Here is a 20457-nt window from a genome sequence, read left to right as displayed (position 1 = left end):
ACGCTAATAAATGCTCTAAAAATTAACATCCCTAGTTCCTGCTTTTTAGCTTGAGTATTCTGTAAGGGGGAGGAGTATTGCTGTTATTCTTCAGGTTACAGATAATGAACTCATTGATGTGTTGAACATTCAGTGCTCTCCTACGGTTCTGCTGCTAAAGCTGTCAGGAGGCCCATTCAGAATTTATCTAATTTACATCACACTTCCTTGCTTAGCTCAGTAATAATACAATTTGGCATGAAGCAAAATTCATGGCCCCAGGCCTGATGTCCCAGTACAGACCAAAAGGCTCAGCAGAAACTTTCCTGTCATACTGTCTATAGGGTAAAATACTTTGTTTGAAAGTGGACAACACCTGCACTCTGTAGGTATGATGTCAAAGCATATATATCTTAGCTTAGAAGACAAAAAGATTTTTGAGATGTAAATTCTTATGTATTATTGAAGTTGCAAACTAGATTGCCAAGTTCTTCTTAATGCTGAGTCAGAGATTTGTATAATTGTGGCTTGCTAAAAGCAATTGAAGAAAGCTGTTGAGCCTGAGTCACAATTCCAGGCTTCCACCTCCTCCTTTCAAACCTTGCTTCACTAAATAAGTAATTTGCAACTGACTTAATCTGCTGATTGTACTTATTCTCTGTGCCAGCCCAGCTAACCCTTAGACTTTCTAAATAGCAAAGCTTGGTCAAAAATACTTTTCCAATAAGAAAGGACACTTCTAAACTGTTGGCAGATGTAGTTATCTCCAAAGTCCCAAATTCAAATAGACTTTCCTTGCCTTCTGAAAGACTTTTGTATTCTGTCTCGTATTTTGGGAGCTCCGAGGGGAAGATGTTTAGAATTCATGGAACCTAAAATATTTAAGCTCCTTCAGCATTTTCAAGGTATAAATTTTTTTATGGTCATAGTCTGTCATCGCTTGATTTCTCTGCCAGGAATCTGAAGTCTTTAGAGAGATAGGGAACTTCTTATTCTTAGAAAATACAAATAATCTATAACATCAGACCTAAGGAATGGCACTGAATGCAAATGTCTTAAAATATTTGTTTCCATGTTAGATGAGATGAACGTGATCTATTAAACTAGTGCTGTGTCTCCTCTTATGTTTAGGGCTAGTTGGAATATAGACTTTCTACCCCAAATGTATTTTTGAAAAGGTGTTATTTTATTGTTCTCAAGATTAAGACAAAAGCTTAGTCTTCAAAATTGCTTTGCTTTTAAAATGTTTGTTATTTTATATTAAAGAATTAGAAGTAAAAAGAAGGTTTCAAATTGATAAAAAATAAAATGTTTTGATAGTTAAGTGAAAAAAAAGTGTAGGAAAAAGCTGTCCTTATATGGAAAAGCAAGACTATTGATTTTTTTAAGTGTTGAAATCAGAAATGTTAACATTAATGAAAAATGTCACTTTTTAAACACTAAATACCATCATATAGAATTTTGTGGTAGGGAAAAAAAAAAAAAAAAAAGGAAAGAAAGAAACTTGGTCCAAAAAGACTTTATTACCAGCTCTGATTATGGTTGCAGATTTCCTGTCCCATGAATACAAATTTCATTCTGAAAATGGTGTGTTCCAGAAAAAAACATATCTGAAAAAGAATTTCTTTCATAAACCAATATATTTGCAAGGCAAATAATTCTCCTATTTGTTCTGTGCAGGCATTTTGTTAACAGTGAAGGGGAGTATTTGGCCTGAATATTGCCTTGCTGCAGTGATGGTACTTCTTAAAGTTCTAGTGGTGGAAATGCTTGCTTACATACTAGACACAGTAGTTAAGTCAAAGAAACACCTGCAACTGAGAGATCTTTACTTTTGCTGTTATTTCTGCAGTGGTTTTAAGGTTACTGGTAGATGCTAGGTGCTGCTACAAAGTCTGTTTATTCCATGTCAATGCACGCAGAATTTCCGGTTTCCTACCCTGAGCATTGCAGAAGAGTAGCCCCAGATAGCAGCTGGGAGGACATAATGACTCCTCAAAGAGGGGTTAAACTAGATTTTGTAGTATCTCTAGTATTATTGTTACTTTCTTGCTGATGTAGAGAGGTAGAAAAGTTGGCTTCAGGTGAGTCAGCGAAAGGGAAAATAAGTGGCACCATAGCTAGATTTAGTCTATTATGTTCTCGGCTTTCTCTAGGTTTACACTTTCCAAAATCAAATCAAAGGAGCTCAAATGCAGAAAAAGTTTGCACAAGGTAAATTAAGTTGTAGAAACTGTCAGAACTGTTTTCTGGTGTGATGTACAACTTCTTCTAGGCTGAGGAGCCAAACTAAACTCTGAGCTGCCCATGCTAAGGAATAGTGTGCTACCTGTGGTACAGTGTATTTTACACTGAGAGAATTACAGGAAGAGTCAGTTATGATAGTTTTTGTTTGTTTGTTTGTTTGTTTTCTTCTTCTCCCCAGTTCTTTTCCCCCAAATGTAGAGAAGCATATATAAGTGGATCATTTTCTTACTCTGCTCATTAAATAATCTTCATAATTTGTGTCTTTTTCTTCTCAGGCAGGAAAAAGAAGGAATATCTAATTATTAACTTTAGAAGCTTATATTTATAATTCTCAGGTACTGCAGACACTTTTTTTTTTTTTTTTTTTTACACTTTGGTATGTTCTACTTTAATTTTGGCATTACAGTTATTATACTTATAGTTTTCTCTAAAATTTAAGGTTGCACTTGAACTCTATCCATATTAGTAACAGCAATCTTCTTCATGTTCCCTTGTAAGTGAGAAAGATATTTTATCTTTGTGATGGTGATATCATATTTTTGTCCTGAGGCTGTACTTCTGAAAAGTAGTATTGAGAATGGCTAAGAGAATAATATGATTCCAGATCCTCCTGCTTACAAATAGGCCCATGAAATGGCCTATCAAAACATGACTGATAAAGCTAAAAATGGGAAAGGAGTGAATTTTCTGACCACACACAGGGCTATGCTTGGTTGGCTAGTGAATCTAGTCTGAACAGTGTTTTCAGGGTTTTTCTGAAAAGAGAGAATGGTGATATCCTTGGATACTAACATAAATTTGTATATTTACCGGTCTGGTTTTCTTCACATTTGTTAATACAGATATCATTATAGTAGATTTTATCCATCTAGATGTTAAGCTTATTGGTATAGGTCTTACAGTGGTTTTGTGAAAAAAGCCATATGAAAATATAATTTTGGGCCTCTCAGAGATTTTACTTGTTGCATTTTTATTTCTTAGACATAGTTAAAAGTGGAAATGAAGAAAAAATTAAATAACTGTAAAGAAACAAAATAGCAAGCATCACACTAGCTATTATATGCAAAGAATTTATTCAACTAGCACAGTATTTTGCTGTCTTGCTGTGAGAACATGGTGGTTTTTGGTAGCTGGGAGAATTCATTTCATGTATTAAATAAAGTTCTCCAAAAAGTCTCAACCCTTTATCACATCAGTTACCAGACTTCATAGAACAGACAATGTTGTTTTTGTCTGAGACAGGAAGCCTGAAGAAGTTCTCGTGTTTTAACAGTGAATTTATATACCATTTCCAAATTCCACAACGAATTTTGTCTCATACATTGAAAGTTCTTGTATTCAGAGCATAAAAAAAAATCAATCAGTGGTAATAAGCTGAAAAGTATCACTACATTTGAATTTCATATCTCATATAATTATACTAAATTTAATAGTTTAGATGTTATATCCATAGTTTTGCAGAAATAAGTATTCAGAGTGGGAGCAAGAGCCACATTTTAACTTGCACTCTTCTAGAATTATGTAAAATGTAATGAGATCTTGAAGTAGTAGAAACAGAACAAAGCAATAAAAGGGCTTTAGTAGATAGAATTTTAGAAGATAGATTTACCTGAAGAAGAGCCACTTGAAAGGTTGTTACCATCTGAAATACAATTAAACTAGATTTACAAAAAGCTTTAGCTTTAAAAGAGACAGGTTCAGAAAATAAACAGACTATTAAGAAGGTTGAATATCAAATTTCCACACATTTTACAAGCAAACTCAAGTATCTTGAATTCACATTCAATATAGGTAATCTGCAGAAGTAAAAGTACATTGCCTTTTTATTTGGAAAATTTAAGAACTATTCCATAAAGAAGTACTTGGGTAATTACTCAGTTTTGTAACATAGATCAGTATATATTTCCAATTACCAAGTTTTAAGGTTAGCTAATACAGACAGAAAACTAAAGTAGATGTATCCAGACCAATGTGCTATTTCTCATGAAACAGAACATCTTCTAATTTCTTATGGAGCATGTCTTTGCTAGGAAATGCCTGTTTTGTTTGGAAGAAACTTACAAAAAAGTTGAATAATTCAAAATCTCCTTAGGGAGAATAGGCTTTATTCACTGACACTTGTTCAGAGTGTGACCTCAGAGAAGTTTCATATCCCTGGCAGGGCTCACTTATTCCATCTCTTCATGGGATGAACTCTTCTAACTACACGTCTCATTGTCTCTGCCAATTGCTTTCAGGTCTTTGAAATGCCCAGCTTGCCTGTACTGTGCTCGTTAATAGAGTCAAGTAATCACGATAGGATTCTACATATGAGAAATAAGACGCAATGGTTGTAAAGCTCCTCATTTTTATCTATAGATTTATTTTGTTTGCTTACCTAAAAATATCATCTCCTCCATGTTGAATCACTTAAATAACAGAACATATTCCTTATGACTATATTCCATCTGAGAGCTTCTCAAATCCATTTAAACTTTTTTTTTCCTATCTAGTAGTACTTTTAGTCTAAGCTTGAGATATGCTGATAAATGTTAATTTCTCTCTTCAAGATTAAAATATTTAATTCAATTTAACAAAATGCATAGATGTGTTAAGTTCTCTGTACTAATTCTTATTATGAATAATAGAGAAATATGTCTTAATTGAGTTATTCCATCAGAGAATGATACAAAACTGACTACCTTTATACTTTCTTGAGGGTATGTATTATAACTTGGGATGATTTTGCAAAATCATTATCCTGGCCTTCAAGTTATCTCACAGAACCCACCTGTTTTCAATGTCCTTGAAAAGAACAAACAGGAGATCTGCTAAAAATATAGGACTGGAAGAGACCTCCTGGATCTAGTCAAACCAGGAATCCTTTTCATGCTCACTTCTCATACTTACTACTTATCTATTTAAATAGCAAAAGGAAAATTTGCAGGGTCTCTGCACAGCCTGTTTATTGTCAGTTTGTGTTCCTTTTCCTGTCATCCAGGCTGCACAAGTCACCTCCACTGAAAGCTGTGTCATTCCAATTGTTTGGTTTGTAATCTCTTTAAGCAGAGATTGCCTGCGTTTATTGAATGTTTGTATAAGATACAGCACAATAGGGCTGTGATCCTAGCTGGGAGAGGCTGTAATGCAAACAGCTAATTACAGTGACTAGAATACAGTGAGGCTTCCTTTCTAGTCTGAATCCCAAAAATAACCACCATGAAGAAAGGAAATTTAGCCACCGTACTTGTATTTCTCTGTCTGTAAAACAAGACTTAATACAGTTTATTTATCTTAATGATGTTCTGTTAATTAGGTATTTGTGGAGTACTCTGAAGGTGAAAGTACCAAAGGTCCTTCTGTCCTTTACTGCTGATAGTTGTTTGGCTATGTTCCTTCGCTAAGTGTTCCACACTGCCTCAGTTCACCTAACATTCCCTGTAATTTACCTTGGAGACAAATACACATATTGACATTGGGTTGTCAGAGCTATGCTGCTGGTTGGCTAGATAGAAACCTTTGTCCTCCTGGACACAGTTTTTCTTCACTAGCCCTCACTTATGATGAATTTGCTCCCAGTGTTGCAGCTAAAAATAAGACCCTAGACACATTTCTCTTCACATTTTGGGCAAAGTCAGGGGGTTACTATTGCTTATACATGTCATGTTCGATGTGGCAAGTGCCTGTGCATCAGACAGTATACAATATTTCATGACAATTTTGTTGTCCAAATATGTTAAAAAAAATATATGCTTAACTCTCACTATGCTTACTCATACAGCAGTGTTCTGCATGGAGAAACAATAGATCTGTTTTTGAATTAACTCTTAAAGAAAAGGCCTGATCTGAATTTCAGCTGTGCTTGTTTTATTTGTAACTTCAGTGACTGCAGTGAGCATCCTTCCTGACATGTAGCTCCATTGCTAGGACCAGAACAGAGATAAACTTTGTCAAGTATAAGCACCGTTAAGGATCTCATTGTTTGAGAAGTTTTACTAATCATTACTAATAATGTTTTAAGCTGTTTTTAGAATATTATTAGCCTTTTCATTTTGTTTGAACTTTATCCAAAAAGTAGGCATTGACTGGATGTATTACAGATCCTTTCATTTGCATAAGAGGAAGAAACACAAGAAATTATTCCAGGGTGTCTTTAATAGGCTTATAGATTTTGAAGGGATAAAATGATAATGGAATCCCCAAATAACCATCCTTGGCAGAATGCAATTATGTGCTTAATCAAATAACTTTCTGGGCTTTCTCCCATGAGGTAATGAGCAATGTATTGGGGAACCAATATTTGCTTTTAGGTTAGTACTTCAAACTAGTCAAAATGTTTGGAAGCTAATTTCACACAAGTTTTATTCATTTATCGTATGTGACTGTGGCTATTTTAACCTATGTATTAGAAGGAGTTTTTTTTTAGAGAGGTCTGGAGTAAATGTTAGAAAAAATGCTTAAAAGTCATTAAAAAAACAGTGTGCTCTAGGTGGGGCAGAGAATGAAAACAACTCGGAACTAGGGTTCTGAGAATTTTTTCTCATCTTGTGCATGTGTGTACATTACAATCCCACAAAGAGTCTACTTAGTAGAAAAATTACAGTTACATTCTTCATATTGAAGTCAGCCCTCAGATCGATGGCATGCTGTCAGTGGGAAATGGCTGGAGATTTTCTCTGTGTCCATTCTGTGTCATGATTGATTTTGATCTTTTGCAGTTACTAGACTAGCTTTACAGACACAAAGTATTCCACATCTGTGAAGAACAGAATCAAATGCCAGGAGCAAATAATAATTCATGCCACTGGCTCCTTAAATTTCTGTAAAAATTCATTATCAAATTGGTGGAGTATATGAGCATGCCAGACTGGAACGTTTGACAGATTTGGGAATAAAATCGGACACTTACATTCCCTTTCCTCAATGGATGATTTAAAAGCAACATTCATATGCAAAAGCTATCCTAGCTTAACACTTTATTGAAAAAATAGTTTAATGAAGTCTGTATAACACACTTTACAGGAATTCTTATCTCATTTTGGGAATATTTTGGTTAGCAACTATTACTAGTAGACTTAAATTTAAATGATAATGTAAGTGTTCACACAGGCTTTTTGCTAAACTGGTATAAAATCATATATCTTCTTGAATTAGTCCATTCTAGAATATCTACAGAAAGGACTGTTTTTCTTTTAAACAGTGAATCTAACAGGAGCAGGTTCTCTTTTTCTAGAAATGTCTTGCTAAATATCCTACCTAATTCTTTCAGTAGGAGTTGAAAATAACTTTGGCAAATGATTTGATTCATGAAAATTTATGACCAACAATTTTGGGATTCATTTCTTACCATTGTAGTGACAATCAGCCAAATGTTAGCTTATCAGTTGTGGCAGAGAACAGCCCATAAGCACTAACTGTTACAATAAGAATAAAAACAATTTTTTAGGGCCTATGTAACTTGAAATGTTGATTTTAACGCTCTAATATGCTAAACAAATATACTGTCACCTAACAAGAAGGTATTTATGTCTTCAAGCATTTCACAAAAATAGTGAGGTGGGATAAAGTTATGAAGTGTCTCTCTCTTTGGTTACAGAAGTTAATTTCTGGAATTATAAAACATTTACATGTTCTAAGAAAAAGAACACAAAAAGCAAATGAACTCATTAAATTTGTGAAGTAAGAATCAATAGAATTCTCATATCTGCAAATGAGACAAATATTAGAATAATTGGATGATGAATGGACATCTATAGCAGAAATCAATTTCTGTAAGACTCCCTTTAACTGCACATTGTGCAGAAACACCCTCACTGGAAAGAAGGGTGTTGTTCAGTTATACATTAAGTGCTGACAGAAGAAATTTCCTTACTTCCCTGAATATAAAGATTGGACAGATAGAGCATTAATTTAAGTTGGTTAGAAGTTTAAACAAAAATATATGCCTTTTTTTTTTTTTTCCAAAAGGAGACATATGAAGAAAAACTTCCTTTGTTTTATTAGTGAAATAGCATGCATTGAAAAGTAGAATTGTGGCAAAATGCAGAAACAATGAAACAGAAGAGTGAAAAATCAGTTGGCTGTGAATCCTGGCATGCCAGGATTTTTCAAAATTTAGCTATTTCATTATACAAACACTGGTCAGACTACCCTAGAGAACTGATGATAAATTCTTGCAAGGAAGAATAAAGGGAATAAAAGGATCAGCTGAAAGGATTTTTTCTTTGCTATTGTGAAACCAATATCTTCACTTTTCACATTAGTGCCCATTCAGCTTTTTGCTGCATATGAGATAGGAGCTCTTGAGCACCAGACTAGAAAGAATTCTATTTATGCTAGGTGTGGTCATCAAACTCCTGGCAATTTAGTGTACTTTTGAAAAAAAAAATCTATCATAATCTGCCAGGCCCAATGGTGAAGCAGAATTTAGCTCTGTTAGCCATCAGACTGGCACAAAACAAAAGACAGGATCCCAGTCCCAAATAATTTGTGAACACTGTTTAAAATATTTTTCAGTATTCAGCTGGTAAATTTTCAATTTTCTGCCCATCCAGGACTAAATACAGCCTCCATGCTCAATCTAGTAAATGTCAGCTGCCTTCCATTGGTCTTTAATTTGTTCACAGAACACTTTAACAAACTGCAATCCTTCTTTTCTGTGTACCAACCTTCAAAACCAGAATGAATTGTGTATATAGCATGAAATGCTTTTTCTTAGAATGTATCAGATTTCAGCATGAGGAGCACTGTGATAAGTGGTCTTGTTCAAAATGGTTGGCTGCAGCTGGCAGGATAGATGCTTTTAGAAAAAGAAGTTTTCAAAGTTCCACTTGATAAATTTGATGTCAACTCTTAAAAAATCAATTAGAGGAAGAATGGTAGTATGGAAGAGTTATCTTATTTTCTAGGGTCAGGAAAATAACTGTGATTTTTTTGTTTCCCATACACTTCTTAATTCTTCTCTCCTGCAATCTGACTCAGTCATTTTTATTTTCTCTCATGTTGAAAAGACACTCTCTAATATGAGAAAACTCAATCAACGAGCTCTGGAAAGAAATCTTTCATGATCTGTGTCCTTCTGGGTGGTAGATGCTAATGCAATCTGAAATCTTTTGTCTTTTGTCATTAGCTGTTGCTTATCTTGGTCATTTGTCAGAGATGCATTGCACTTGTTATATGGCTGGTTCCTTCTCTATTTTTATTCTCTAAATTGGTTGTTGGATTTGAAGGGATTTTTTCTTTTTCTTTTTTTTTTTTTTCTCCCCTGTGTGAACCAGTGCCCATTACTGTCCATTTTGTGTGTCATCCAATGAAAACAGATCACCTGCTTTACCTGATGTTGTATGTTCTAAATAGAGTAAGATGAAATATGAACTTCATCCTAGAATCTGCTGTTTGCCTTTCTTATAGTGGGAACACAACTGAATTGAAAAAAAAAAAAAAAAAGGAAAAGAAAAGAAAAGATGTTTTTACTAGGAAATGATTCACCTTTTTTTTTGTGACTCGTATTGCCTCATTGGTCTGTCTCTTGTATTTTCTATATTTCAAGGTTTTGTGTTTGTTTGTTTTAATTCAAATCTACCATTGGCCTGTACTCATCTCCAGGTTTTTCTGGATAACTTGCACAGATTGGCCTCTTGAAAATCCTATCAGCCAAGAAGAATTTTTGGCTATGTAGCATATTGTGTCACCATCCTGCCCACATAACAGTCTACTCTGAGACCACAACAACTAGGTGGAAGAGCAGCCATGTGCCTGCTCTAGTTTATGGCAGCTTCTGGCATCTGGCTGAACCCACTAGCTGGAAAATGATTTGAGTCACCTTTTTTCCCTCCTTTTAAACCTTGAACTTTCTCAGTTGTGTATTGCACTTGGAGCCCCAACTATGCATTTTTAAAGAACTCAGCAAGGAAATTCCCTGTGCATATCAGGCATAACTACTGTAAAACAAGAGGAGAATGTCTTGACTAAGTGTTTTTTTTGCCGATGTCCTCTTTAGCAGCTTTTACTTTAAAATATGGCAAGTGTCAAGACTTGAAAGTGTACACAGCAGAAAAAACAGCTCTTTTTCAGGACATGAAGCTCCTTTTTTTTTTTTTTCCCAATTGGTATGTTACATTATTTTTGTAAATAGTACCACATTATTTGTATTACAAAACTGTATTTAAATGCAGAAGTGTTGAAAATGCACAAAATCATGGCAACCTGAAATAGAAACAGAATATGAGTGGGGTTTACTTGATGTAAGTTTTTATATATATATATATATTTATTTATTTATTTCTGATGGAATTTGATTATTTCTTCTGATACGCCCTAATTGTATTTTTACCATAAAATTACTGGAAATGTTTTCTTGAGATATCAAGTAAAAATGACCATTTAAAAAGAACAGAATACAGAAAGGAAGTGTAAAATAAAAGATTTAAAATATGTATTATGAAGAATATTAAAAAAGTCTCTTTTAAAAGCTTGTGATATTTCACAAACAATAATTATTGGCAGTCTGCTAGGTTGCAGTAGTAGTAACTTTTCATAGTTTTACATCTACTGCCACTGTAGAGTTAAACAGATGTAACTGGGATGACTTTGGCCCATATGGATTGATTTGGTCAGAGCACTTTCTCCATACTGAATGAAACTACTAATTTATAGGCCATCACCATTAATTATAGAAGTAAACTACAATGTTTTAAAAATGTGAATTATTCAGCAATATTTTGGGGAGGGGGAATTTATGTTTTTTTTTTGGCAGTCACAGAGCTTTGAATGAGATCTTGTGCATTTTGTCCAGAGGATACACTGCAGAAAGTCTAGATTATGAAGAATGGCAGAGACCGCTTTAATCGAAAGGAACTTAGTAATGCTGTTATGCAGTGCTACAGCCCTGCTTCTCACAATCTCCTCAACATAACTGAACTAATAACAGCATGTCATCGCTTAAGGTAGTGCCTAGTGCTTACATTGGGAAAGTTTTCCCCTCGGTTCCTGCAGTGAAGATCGTCTTTGTCTCCTATCTAGAGAAAGCTGAAGTGTTGATTTGACTATCAGAAAATTTAAGTTCCAGGTCCCTTTATCATACTAACATTAAAGATTATTAGAGTGTGAAAAGGCATTTTCCAACTGTTGTGTTTGCCAACCAGACTCTGGCGAGAGCGTTAACATTCACTGTTAGATCATGCTGCGCTTTGCTAAGAGCTTAGACAAATGGGGACGTGTTCTGGAAATTTTGGAGTAAGAGCAGAGTATGTGAGTGGAGATGCAAAGCAGAAAAGATCATGTGCTGTTGCTGCACAGAGTAAAGGTCAGCAAAAAAAGTACATATTCCGCATATATATACAGAAAGCTAAACAGTCTAACTGCATAAGAAGAGGACTTTTGTTTTGTGGAAGAATTTCTGACTTTAACAATACTTACAAGTGGAATGAAAACAAAAGAATTTCCTGTATATCCAAAGAAACCCACATCCTTCAAGCCAATCCAAATAATTCGATTTGATAAAATCAAGATGTTTAATTTTGCTTCAAATACTTTTTTTTACTTATTTTATATTTTTAAATCAAAGTTAATCAAACCTGTGAACTTTTTTTTTTTTTTTAATTGGAAAGGAAAATAGAAATATTCCATTTAAAATAGGTTAAGGTGAAATATTTTGTCTATATCATAATGCTTTCTTTTTTTTTTTTTTTCAGTTTTCAGTTCAGTAACAGTTTTTGTCAAGGGTAATGCACTTCTGTGAAATGTTTTCCTTTCAATGAATTTTTATTTTCTAGCACTACACATAAGATCAATGGTGTTTGTACTACCAAAGATTCGATAGATTATCTTGCTAACTTTATAACAGGTTTGCTAAATTTTATTTCCTATTGTCTTGAATTCTATTTTAAATGAGTCAGGCAATGGTGACTGCATCTTTCTTTTTGTTCAATTGCTCAAGTTAATTACTCTCTATGCTAAGAGTAGAGGTAAGCAGAGAACTTTCAATGAGTAACTTACGATTTACAAGTTTGGATGGCAATATTGGGTTGCACTTCTCAGGAGATGCAACGTTCTCTTCATCTGTTACATACTCAAAATTAATAATAAACATCATTGCTACTCCCTCTTGATTTTTCACTGGAATTATGTGGGTGTTGCAGATGAAGGTAGATCCTGCACATGGAGAAAAAAAAAAAAGAAAGAAATGCATAAATGAAAGGAAACTTAATTATTTTTCATTCCAGTAACTCTAGTTACACCAACAGATAGTGAAGAATATTTCTTTGAATTTAATGATTGAACATCAAACACACTATTCTTTAATTTAAACAGGAGCATTTTCACAGAAAGAAATACATCTTTCAATAATTTATCAGATTATTACCTCTTCCAAAAAATCTCATATTTAAAATGTCAAAAGTAGCAATGCGAACGCTGTTCCAAACACAACACTAATGAAGAAAGCAGAACCCCATTCTTCTAAATGTCAAACATTCTTTGAGCTTTTGGTTCTCTTACAACAGGCTGAATCATTCATTAAATATTTATGGGTGTAAATATATCACTATTCTTATTTTAGCTCTCATTCTTTTGGGGGCTGTATAATGTTGTTTAGGTTTGTGTTAACAATTATATTTGTTATCAATCTGATCCTACAAGGTTTTATATTCTATCACAAAAAAAATCAAAATGGTGGTAATAATTTTCAATAATTTTTGGTAGTATTTGACTTACGTGTTACATACAAGTTAGAGCATGATTTAAAAAGTACCCTACTTTGCATAAATATGGAGCATACCATGTACTGAAATGAACAGAAGGTGTAATTTCTTAACACCTCTAGTACTCAGGGTGTTCTTGTTCAAATGCCTAATTAAAGATTTAAAGAATGTTTTGTGTTAATTCTTCCAGTGTAACTTTTTATAGAAGTTTCATTTGACAAGGTCATTAGTTTTGATTTAATTCCCTCTTATACTAACAGAATATAGTGGTTCCAAAAATAATGTGATTGCTGTAAGCAATACGATAATGTGCTAAAAGCTTCTTGCAAACACAACTGTGAGATGGTGTCTTTCTGTGATAAACGGGGACTGGTTTAATGTACATCATCTGCAATTTATCCATTCAAATGCGGTAATCGCTGAAACTTGACAGGCAGTGCACTTTGACAAAAACAGATCCTGATCTAGGTTACACATAATTTATTATTATTATTTATTTATTTATTTATTTATTATTTTTTGATAGTGAAGAGAGAGATAACAAAGATTTATATGATTATAGCCAAGATCGGATTCTGGCTCCTCATATTTAACGTAGCACTTGCTATAATGTGGAATGTATAGCAGTTTGAGCTGTGTATAAAATTGACATGCTGGCCTTTCAAGTTTTGCAGCTGTGCCTTCAATCCATTTAATAAAACAGTTAAGCTGTGGCACTTGCCACAGTTTCCATGGCAACAAGCTCAATGTCTTTAGTAAACAGAAAATAGGCAATTTAAGACTGTTCCTTTAGAGCTAAAAATAGAAGTGCTGCAGGCCAAGCATTGCAACATAGACTGGTTAAACAGAGGGTCTGAAGAGAATTTAGAAGTAATCTTTGTGTTTTCAGCTAATTGATAAAAATACATATTGAGTTTAAGCAGTCAAAATGATATTTATTTAATCACTTGGAAAGAAAAGCTAACTTATGTTTAAAAAAAGAAAAAGAATTCATGATATGGATTGTGTTTTGACACACAAATTTATAGGTTGAGCAGATACCCCCCGACACAACAACCCTGACACAAACAAAGGGCTGGACATGGGGATAGGCTGAGGAGTGCAAGGATTTGAAGAACACCGGGTTGACACTCCACGGGTTGAAATGTTGATTAATTTTTGCAAACAAGGATGAGAATAAGCCGCACAGTTCTTTAAAACTTGCCTGCCTTTTGAAGGCAAGGATATTTCAGCTTTTGAAATGCTTTCCGCAGTGCTAAGTAATGACAGTATCTCCCATTTATGTAGAACATTCTGCGCTGAAGCATTTACAAATTTCATTTGGTGTGGACATAGGGATTTGCATCTCTGGACAGCTACAGAAGTTGTTTAACAGCCCACAGGGTAAGAACACGACAAAAGGAGCACAGGGTTAAAATCACAGCTATATGTAGAAACATTTTGGGCACAAAAAATGGGAAGGGTCCATATCTGGTACAATTCACCATAGTTTCTTTGAGGACCAATTGCACCAGCAGGCCAGTGAGTCCAGTGTAGCTCATTAGGCTGAAGTTTTTCCAAGACACTTAGGCTTTTAAAGTGGCATGGAATATTGATTTTGTGTGAATGATTGAAATTGGAATTCCACAATTTGCACAAAATACAGTGCCTGTCACAGTGGCTGTTAGTTTTTGTCTTTAGTACTGAAGTGATTATCTTCTATACACTTATTAATGTTTCTCTGTATTGAAATGGCAATAAGGGAATGTAAAGTAACAAGGAAAACCTTAGTGATGGAAATATAAGAGTTAGGTATATAGAAAGATTATTGCTTTGAGTAGTTGGATTTGATGACAATAAATAAATATTAAGAAGTGGCCTGTTTATAAACAATCTTATTCTGCATTTGCACTCTGCCATTCAATAATTCTTCATTACACTGACCATGTTTACTCTGTTTTGTCTCTATACTAAAATATTTCAAGGGTAAGAAAGGCTTCTGATAAGCAATAAAAATTATAATGAAGTTTCTGAAATTTGCATTTCTCATCTACTGGCACAGGGCAAGTAGTTAATATGATCAGAATAATAATGAAAGTTATACCTTTAATCAATAGATTCAGTACCCAGCAATATTTCTGGATTTTCTGAAGACTACCACTGATGAGTAATCATGAAATATTCCTCTTGTGCTGACTTGACATCATCATTGGAGGTGATAAAGTAGAAAAGCTGGATATATTTGTCAGCTTGAATTCCATAGTTATAAGGGCTTGTTTTTTTGTTTTGTTTTATTTTGTTTTGTTTATGGCACTTTAAAGACCACTCTTTCATCTAGCTGATTTAGTGGCAAAATATCAATTTGTGAAGAAAATGTTCTTCTCCCCTATATGCTGTGTGGACATGGTTCTGTAGTTCTGTATTCAGTACTATGATTTCACAAGACCAGACAGGGGCTGTTATAAAACAAACATCAGCAACGATATATATTTAAGAAATAAGGATATAAGATATGTTGGGTTTATATAAGGATTTATTGCATTATTTGAGCAATTTGAAGCCAAGTCCATTTAAATATCTGGCTGCTTAGTGTTTAAAGTTGATTTGCTTCACAGAAGCAGTACAAAGCAGGTACATTAAATCAATTAATCTGGCTCATAAAGTCTATGTACATTTCCAGTGGTTTTCTATAGAGCATTTTAGGACAGATTTGTATCAGGATGCATCTTCTAGATACAACTGCAGTCATTTATTTAAATTATAATAGCTCCCATTATAAGCATTTGGGAGAGTACAATACAAAAATACAACAGTGAAGGCGTTCCAAATTAGAAGGGCCTGCATTCTTATATGCAAAACTGTGACATGCAAACTTTGAAAAATGACCCATCCTGAACAAGTGTTACGATTCAACCTTCCTGGGAACAATGTTTTTACAGGCCATTACATGTGCCAAGTACAGAGGATCTCTGAAAAATGAGACACTGTGCCATTTAGGTAATTGTCCTAATTCTGCAAAAGCCCATGTTTCGTGTAGCCAGCACCCTTGGAAATCTGTCACGGTTCTGCAGGATAACTCTAGAGCCCTGTTTTACAAAATGAGTCTGACAGTTCCTAACTGCATTTCACCTCCCACCCCCCCCCAAAAAAAAAAAAAAAAAAAAAGGACTCCCCCACTTCAGTGTGAATTTGAGGACTGCCTTCACTGTAGTCAAGACTGGTTCCAATGTGTTTTGGAACCACTTGGCACCCTGTGCCAAACCATTTATAACTTCTCAGTTGTTTTTCTTTTGTTTGTTTGTTTCTGAAGCTGCTGTGGACACTTGAAGAAGGCTATGAAAAGAAAGATGTTGAGTATGTCCTCTGTGTGCATGTATGTATTTCTGGATGGGCTGACCTCATACAAGAGTTTGCTAGACATATGATAATGTTTTACTGCTGCAACCTACATGTAGTCCAATGTAGTTAGCCATACAATCCGTAGGTACTTCTTCTCATTTAAAATTGAAGGTGAGAAGGAATACATCAAAGCAGAACAGAGAAAGTCGACAACAACAGCTTGTCTACTAAGAAACAGGATCAAAGACAGTTAAAAATTAGAGGCAGAGATACTGTGCATGTTTCCAGAGCTAGACAGTCCTGTTCTTTGTTTAAAGGCAGATCTAAATGAAAAACACGGGTGAATCTTGCATAAAATCTTGTAAGAATTTTGCAATGTGACAATTTTATGATAGGGACAGGTGAAGGAAGCTGGATATTCTTTGTATTTTTATGAAATAATCAGCATGTTTATTTTGGAAATAACTACTCTCCACTTCCCCCAAGTATGATCTCACATTTTGTTATCAAAATAAATGCTTATCTCAAAGGCAGAAACTTTGAACATATCAATTACAAATGTAGAGCCTATATCTTACAATTTAATTTAAGATCTTGAACTATCAGTTATAGTAGAAATGCTATATTCCCTTTAAGAAAGACTTCCGTAAAAACAAAGAACACCATGTAACCAGTTGTACTGTTACCAGTTGTCTGTTATTCACAGCCTTAGTCTCGAGTCCTTTCCTTATAGCATGGATGATGGGGATTACCCAATATTAATAAGCACTTTGGGGAAAGGAAAGGGAGATCATCTGGGGGAGAACTAGTGTGGAAGATCAGAAGAACTTCTATTGGTTTTGCCTGTCCTTCATGTAGTCATTGTCTTTGGGGCAAAAAGCCAAGATATGGCTCTCTATCAACTCCTTAATTCCCCAAAGCCAGTGTCATCTTCCCTCCAACACACTCCCTCTACGGACACAAGGAAGCATCTCTTCCTACTTCCAGATTGTGATTCGTCTTGGAACTTTATCTTCTCTGTTTATTCAGGTCCAGTGCAATACTTGTCCAGCCTTTTAAAGTCTTGAATATTTAAGTGAAAGCCATGAGGGATGATGTGTATTGTGATGTGTGGGCTTACCTTGACCAATCAAAGGCTGAAAATTTATTTTTTTGTTTCTATTCAAGCACAAGCCAGGAAAAATGCCACACATAACAGGCAATCTTACTTTCAGTGTATTTGCTGGAAAGGTTCACTACCTTTCTCAAATGAGACCAAGTACATTATTCTTGTAGTGTTATGCTGAAACTAGTGATGTGCAGATCTTACCAAATTTCACTAGATTTTATGTTAAAGGGCCCCAAATGCTTTTGCAAGCCTGCTTCTGTGTCAGTTATAACTATTTATTAACAGATTTTCACTATGTAGTCTGCCTGTTTGTGAAATAAAAATGAGTAGAAGAGTGACTGAATTTGCCCTGAGAAAATTGCCCACCCCTTAGTGGTGTAGAATCAGATCACTGGAGAAAGATACAACATAGCTACTTGCTCAGTTCAGTAACAACTCCATGAAACAAACTTCAAACAAATATTTTTGCCCGTTTTTACCTGCAGCTCTTTTTATCTTTGCACTTGATGTCATTTATTCAGACCTTTGGAGACATCTGAGGTCTAAAGAACCTGTGTCAAAACTTTGGCTCTAACAGAAGGAATCACCCTTGGATGTCCACCCTTCCCTCTCTCTTCATTTGTTATGTAGCTGCCCACATGAGAAATAGAAGAAACTTAATGCTAAGGCTAAAAATGATAATATTTGCAGCCATAAAGAGCATGTATTCTAGGAAACCCATACTGCATTGCAGATGTTGCCTGCTGCTGCTCTTCAAATTGTACAGGTATTATTTTACTTTTTATTTAAGGTGGTGGGACTGAATCATAAAAACAAGTGTCTTATCCAAAGCTGCATCAAAAATGAATGAAAATAATAAGGGTAACACAAAGATACTCTAAATTCCCTTTACACAATTGAATTTGTTGATACCAGCCCTGTGCTATTAAAATGTGTCTAGTGTATTTCCGCACAGAACTTTGGGTAATAGGTTGTACAATCCGCTTAATTTTTTAATTGTATCTTCTGAGCTGTCTTTATGTCACCCTTTTCCAGTTCCATCTGACTGAAAATGAACTTGTGTGGCAAGAATGAGGAATTCACAAGCTTCCCATTAAACATACTGCAGATGTATCTGTATGACTGACTCTTAGATTTATTGCAGAGTAGCAACTAAAAATAGATGGCAGGTTGAAATGTATTGTACCCCTCTTCAACTGAATAGCTATTTTTAAAGAGGATGGGTAGAGACAAGGCAGAGTGCATTCAGCTGATATTTATTAGTGAGATTTCAGTGATTAAATGGGACCTGTTCCCTTTGACATTTCACTCCACCCTCCATGTCAAATAGGTATTCCATCACTGAAATGGTTGCTGATACTAAGATATGATTAATGTACTGACATAGGTTTTGTAAGATATTAACTTATAGTGTTTAGAGATGAGGGAATAATTTTTAAACTAACAAACACCCTCTGGAGTCTGTGGACAAGTTCATACACAATTGGAGTGTGCTATATAAATCTCATTTTCTCTCCCTGTAATCGCATTTATAATATAACTCAATAGCTAGATAAATACTATTCAACTCCTTGCTCCAGCATTTCTTATATTACTGCATTGGCACAATTAATGCTAACCTTCTAATTACAATATCTACACCTACACTAATAGAACTGTGGTCATTAGCTGTAATGCTGAACACATTTTATATGGGAGGACAGTTTCCTAGTGCTTTATTATTTAAGCATATATAAACACGTACGGAAGATGCAGAACAATTAAATATATGGCAAATAAAGAAAAGTAAAATGAAAAATAAACAAAGAGATGTTACATGCCCATGAAGTAGAGACCAAAAAGAACCTAGAGTGAAAAATGTTGAAAACTATATAGAAGAAAGGCTAAAGGCTTATTTAAGTCCCACAGTTAATGCAGCAAATCCAAGATAGGCTTTTTTCTTTCTGCCTAGTTGACCTCAAAACTACATTTGAGTTTTTCCAGAGTGGGTATCGCTGGAGAACAGACTGAAGTCAGTCGTGAATCCTCTCTCAAACTGACATTTCTTGGAGATACACTCTGGTGTACACATAGTGGAGTGAGAGCTTGGTCTGAAATTGTTTTCTGGATGGGTTCTCGTTCATAGTTTGCAAAGCAGGTGTGTGACTTGGAATTGTTTAGGCCCTAATTTTAGTTTAGAACCTCTATTATGCATTGGCTTTTTCTTCCAGAAGAATATAGCAAGTAGTGCTGCTTTTGAAAAACAACGTTTCTGACTTGTTAATGAGAATGTTTCTGTCTCTGCTTATGCAGGTAAGTATCTGGTGCCTGATTCCTTGCATCCCTGAGTGCACCATGCGTGTTACCACGTGTTACCAGATGCTAAGCAGTTAGACACGGAAGGTCTGGGCAGATTTCACAAAGGGCTACATCTCCAGAAAACCTTAATTGTTAGTCTGTAAACACTTTGCAAGCTGAATGGTGAATAACCAGGGAAGATTTTTTATTCTTTTGTGTTATATATTACAGACCATGAGAGTTATAGAATGGCCTAGATTAGAAAAGACCTTCAAGATCATCAAGTCCAACCATCAACCTGACCTGCTGAGTCCCATCACTACACCATGTTCCTTAGTGCTATGTCCACACATCTCTTAAATACGGGATGGGGACTCTACCACTTCCCCGGGCAGCCTGTTCCAATGCTTAACCACCCTCTCTGTGAAGAAAATTTCCTGGTCTAAACCTTCCCTGGCGCAACTTCAGACCATTTCCTTGCATTCTGTCACTTGTCACTTGAGAAAAGAGACCGATACACTCCTCACTGCAACTTCCTTTATGATTTTCATCTTGTTTTCTTAGCATGAATGCTTGTATACTTGCAATATAGTTGTGGTGATTACAGGATATAGTACACTTGGTGCATTTCATAACTGAACTTTTTATGAGGACACAGTGCAAGCAAGAGTGTGCTATTCGTGAAAAACTGAAATGTTTCACTTAGACATTTTCAAAATGAAATATTTAATATTTTTAAAAGACTATTTAAAAGTGATGTTTTTTTATATATTGCTCAAAGTATTCCTTTGGGAGAAAATATTTTTAATTATTCATTTCACTGAAAACATAAAAAAAACAAAACCCAGG

General features: G+C 34.9%; 1 protein-coding gene across 7 annotated transcripts in view; it reads right to left on the bottom strand.

Moving 5' to 3' along the window:
* KCNH7 (potassium voltage-gated channel subfamily H member 7) overlaps window positions 1-20457 on the bottom strand; it is a 223069-nt gene that overhangs the window by 80312 nt on the left and 122300 nt on the right. For 5 of the 7 annotated variants that reach the window (XM_040561791.1, XM_040561796.1, XM_040561792.1 and 2 more), the window contains exons 3-4: window positions 12202-12357; window positions 3836-3868 (exon numbers count right to left, since the gene is read on the bottom strand). In XM_040561791.1, coding sequence (XP_040417725.1) covers window positions 3836-3868; window positions 12202-12357 — 189 coding nt within the window. The remainder of the gene's footprint in view (window positions 1-3835; window positions 3869-12201; window positions 12358-20457) is intronic. The other 2 variants (XM_040561793.1, XM_040561795.1) reach the window with 1 other exon arrangement.

Source organism: Cygnus olor, chromosome 6 (assembly GCF_009769625.2).
Source record: "Cygnus olor isolate bCygOlo1 chromosome 6, bCygOlo1.pri.v2, whole genome shotgun sequence".
NCBI classification, from domain to species: domain Eukaryota; kingdom Metazoa; phylum Chordata; class Aves; order Anseriformes; family Anatidae; genus Cygnus; species Cygnus olor.
The sequence above is the reverse complement of the archived record's forward strand: the minus strand, read 5'-3'. Positions and strand labels throughout refer to the sequence as shown.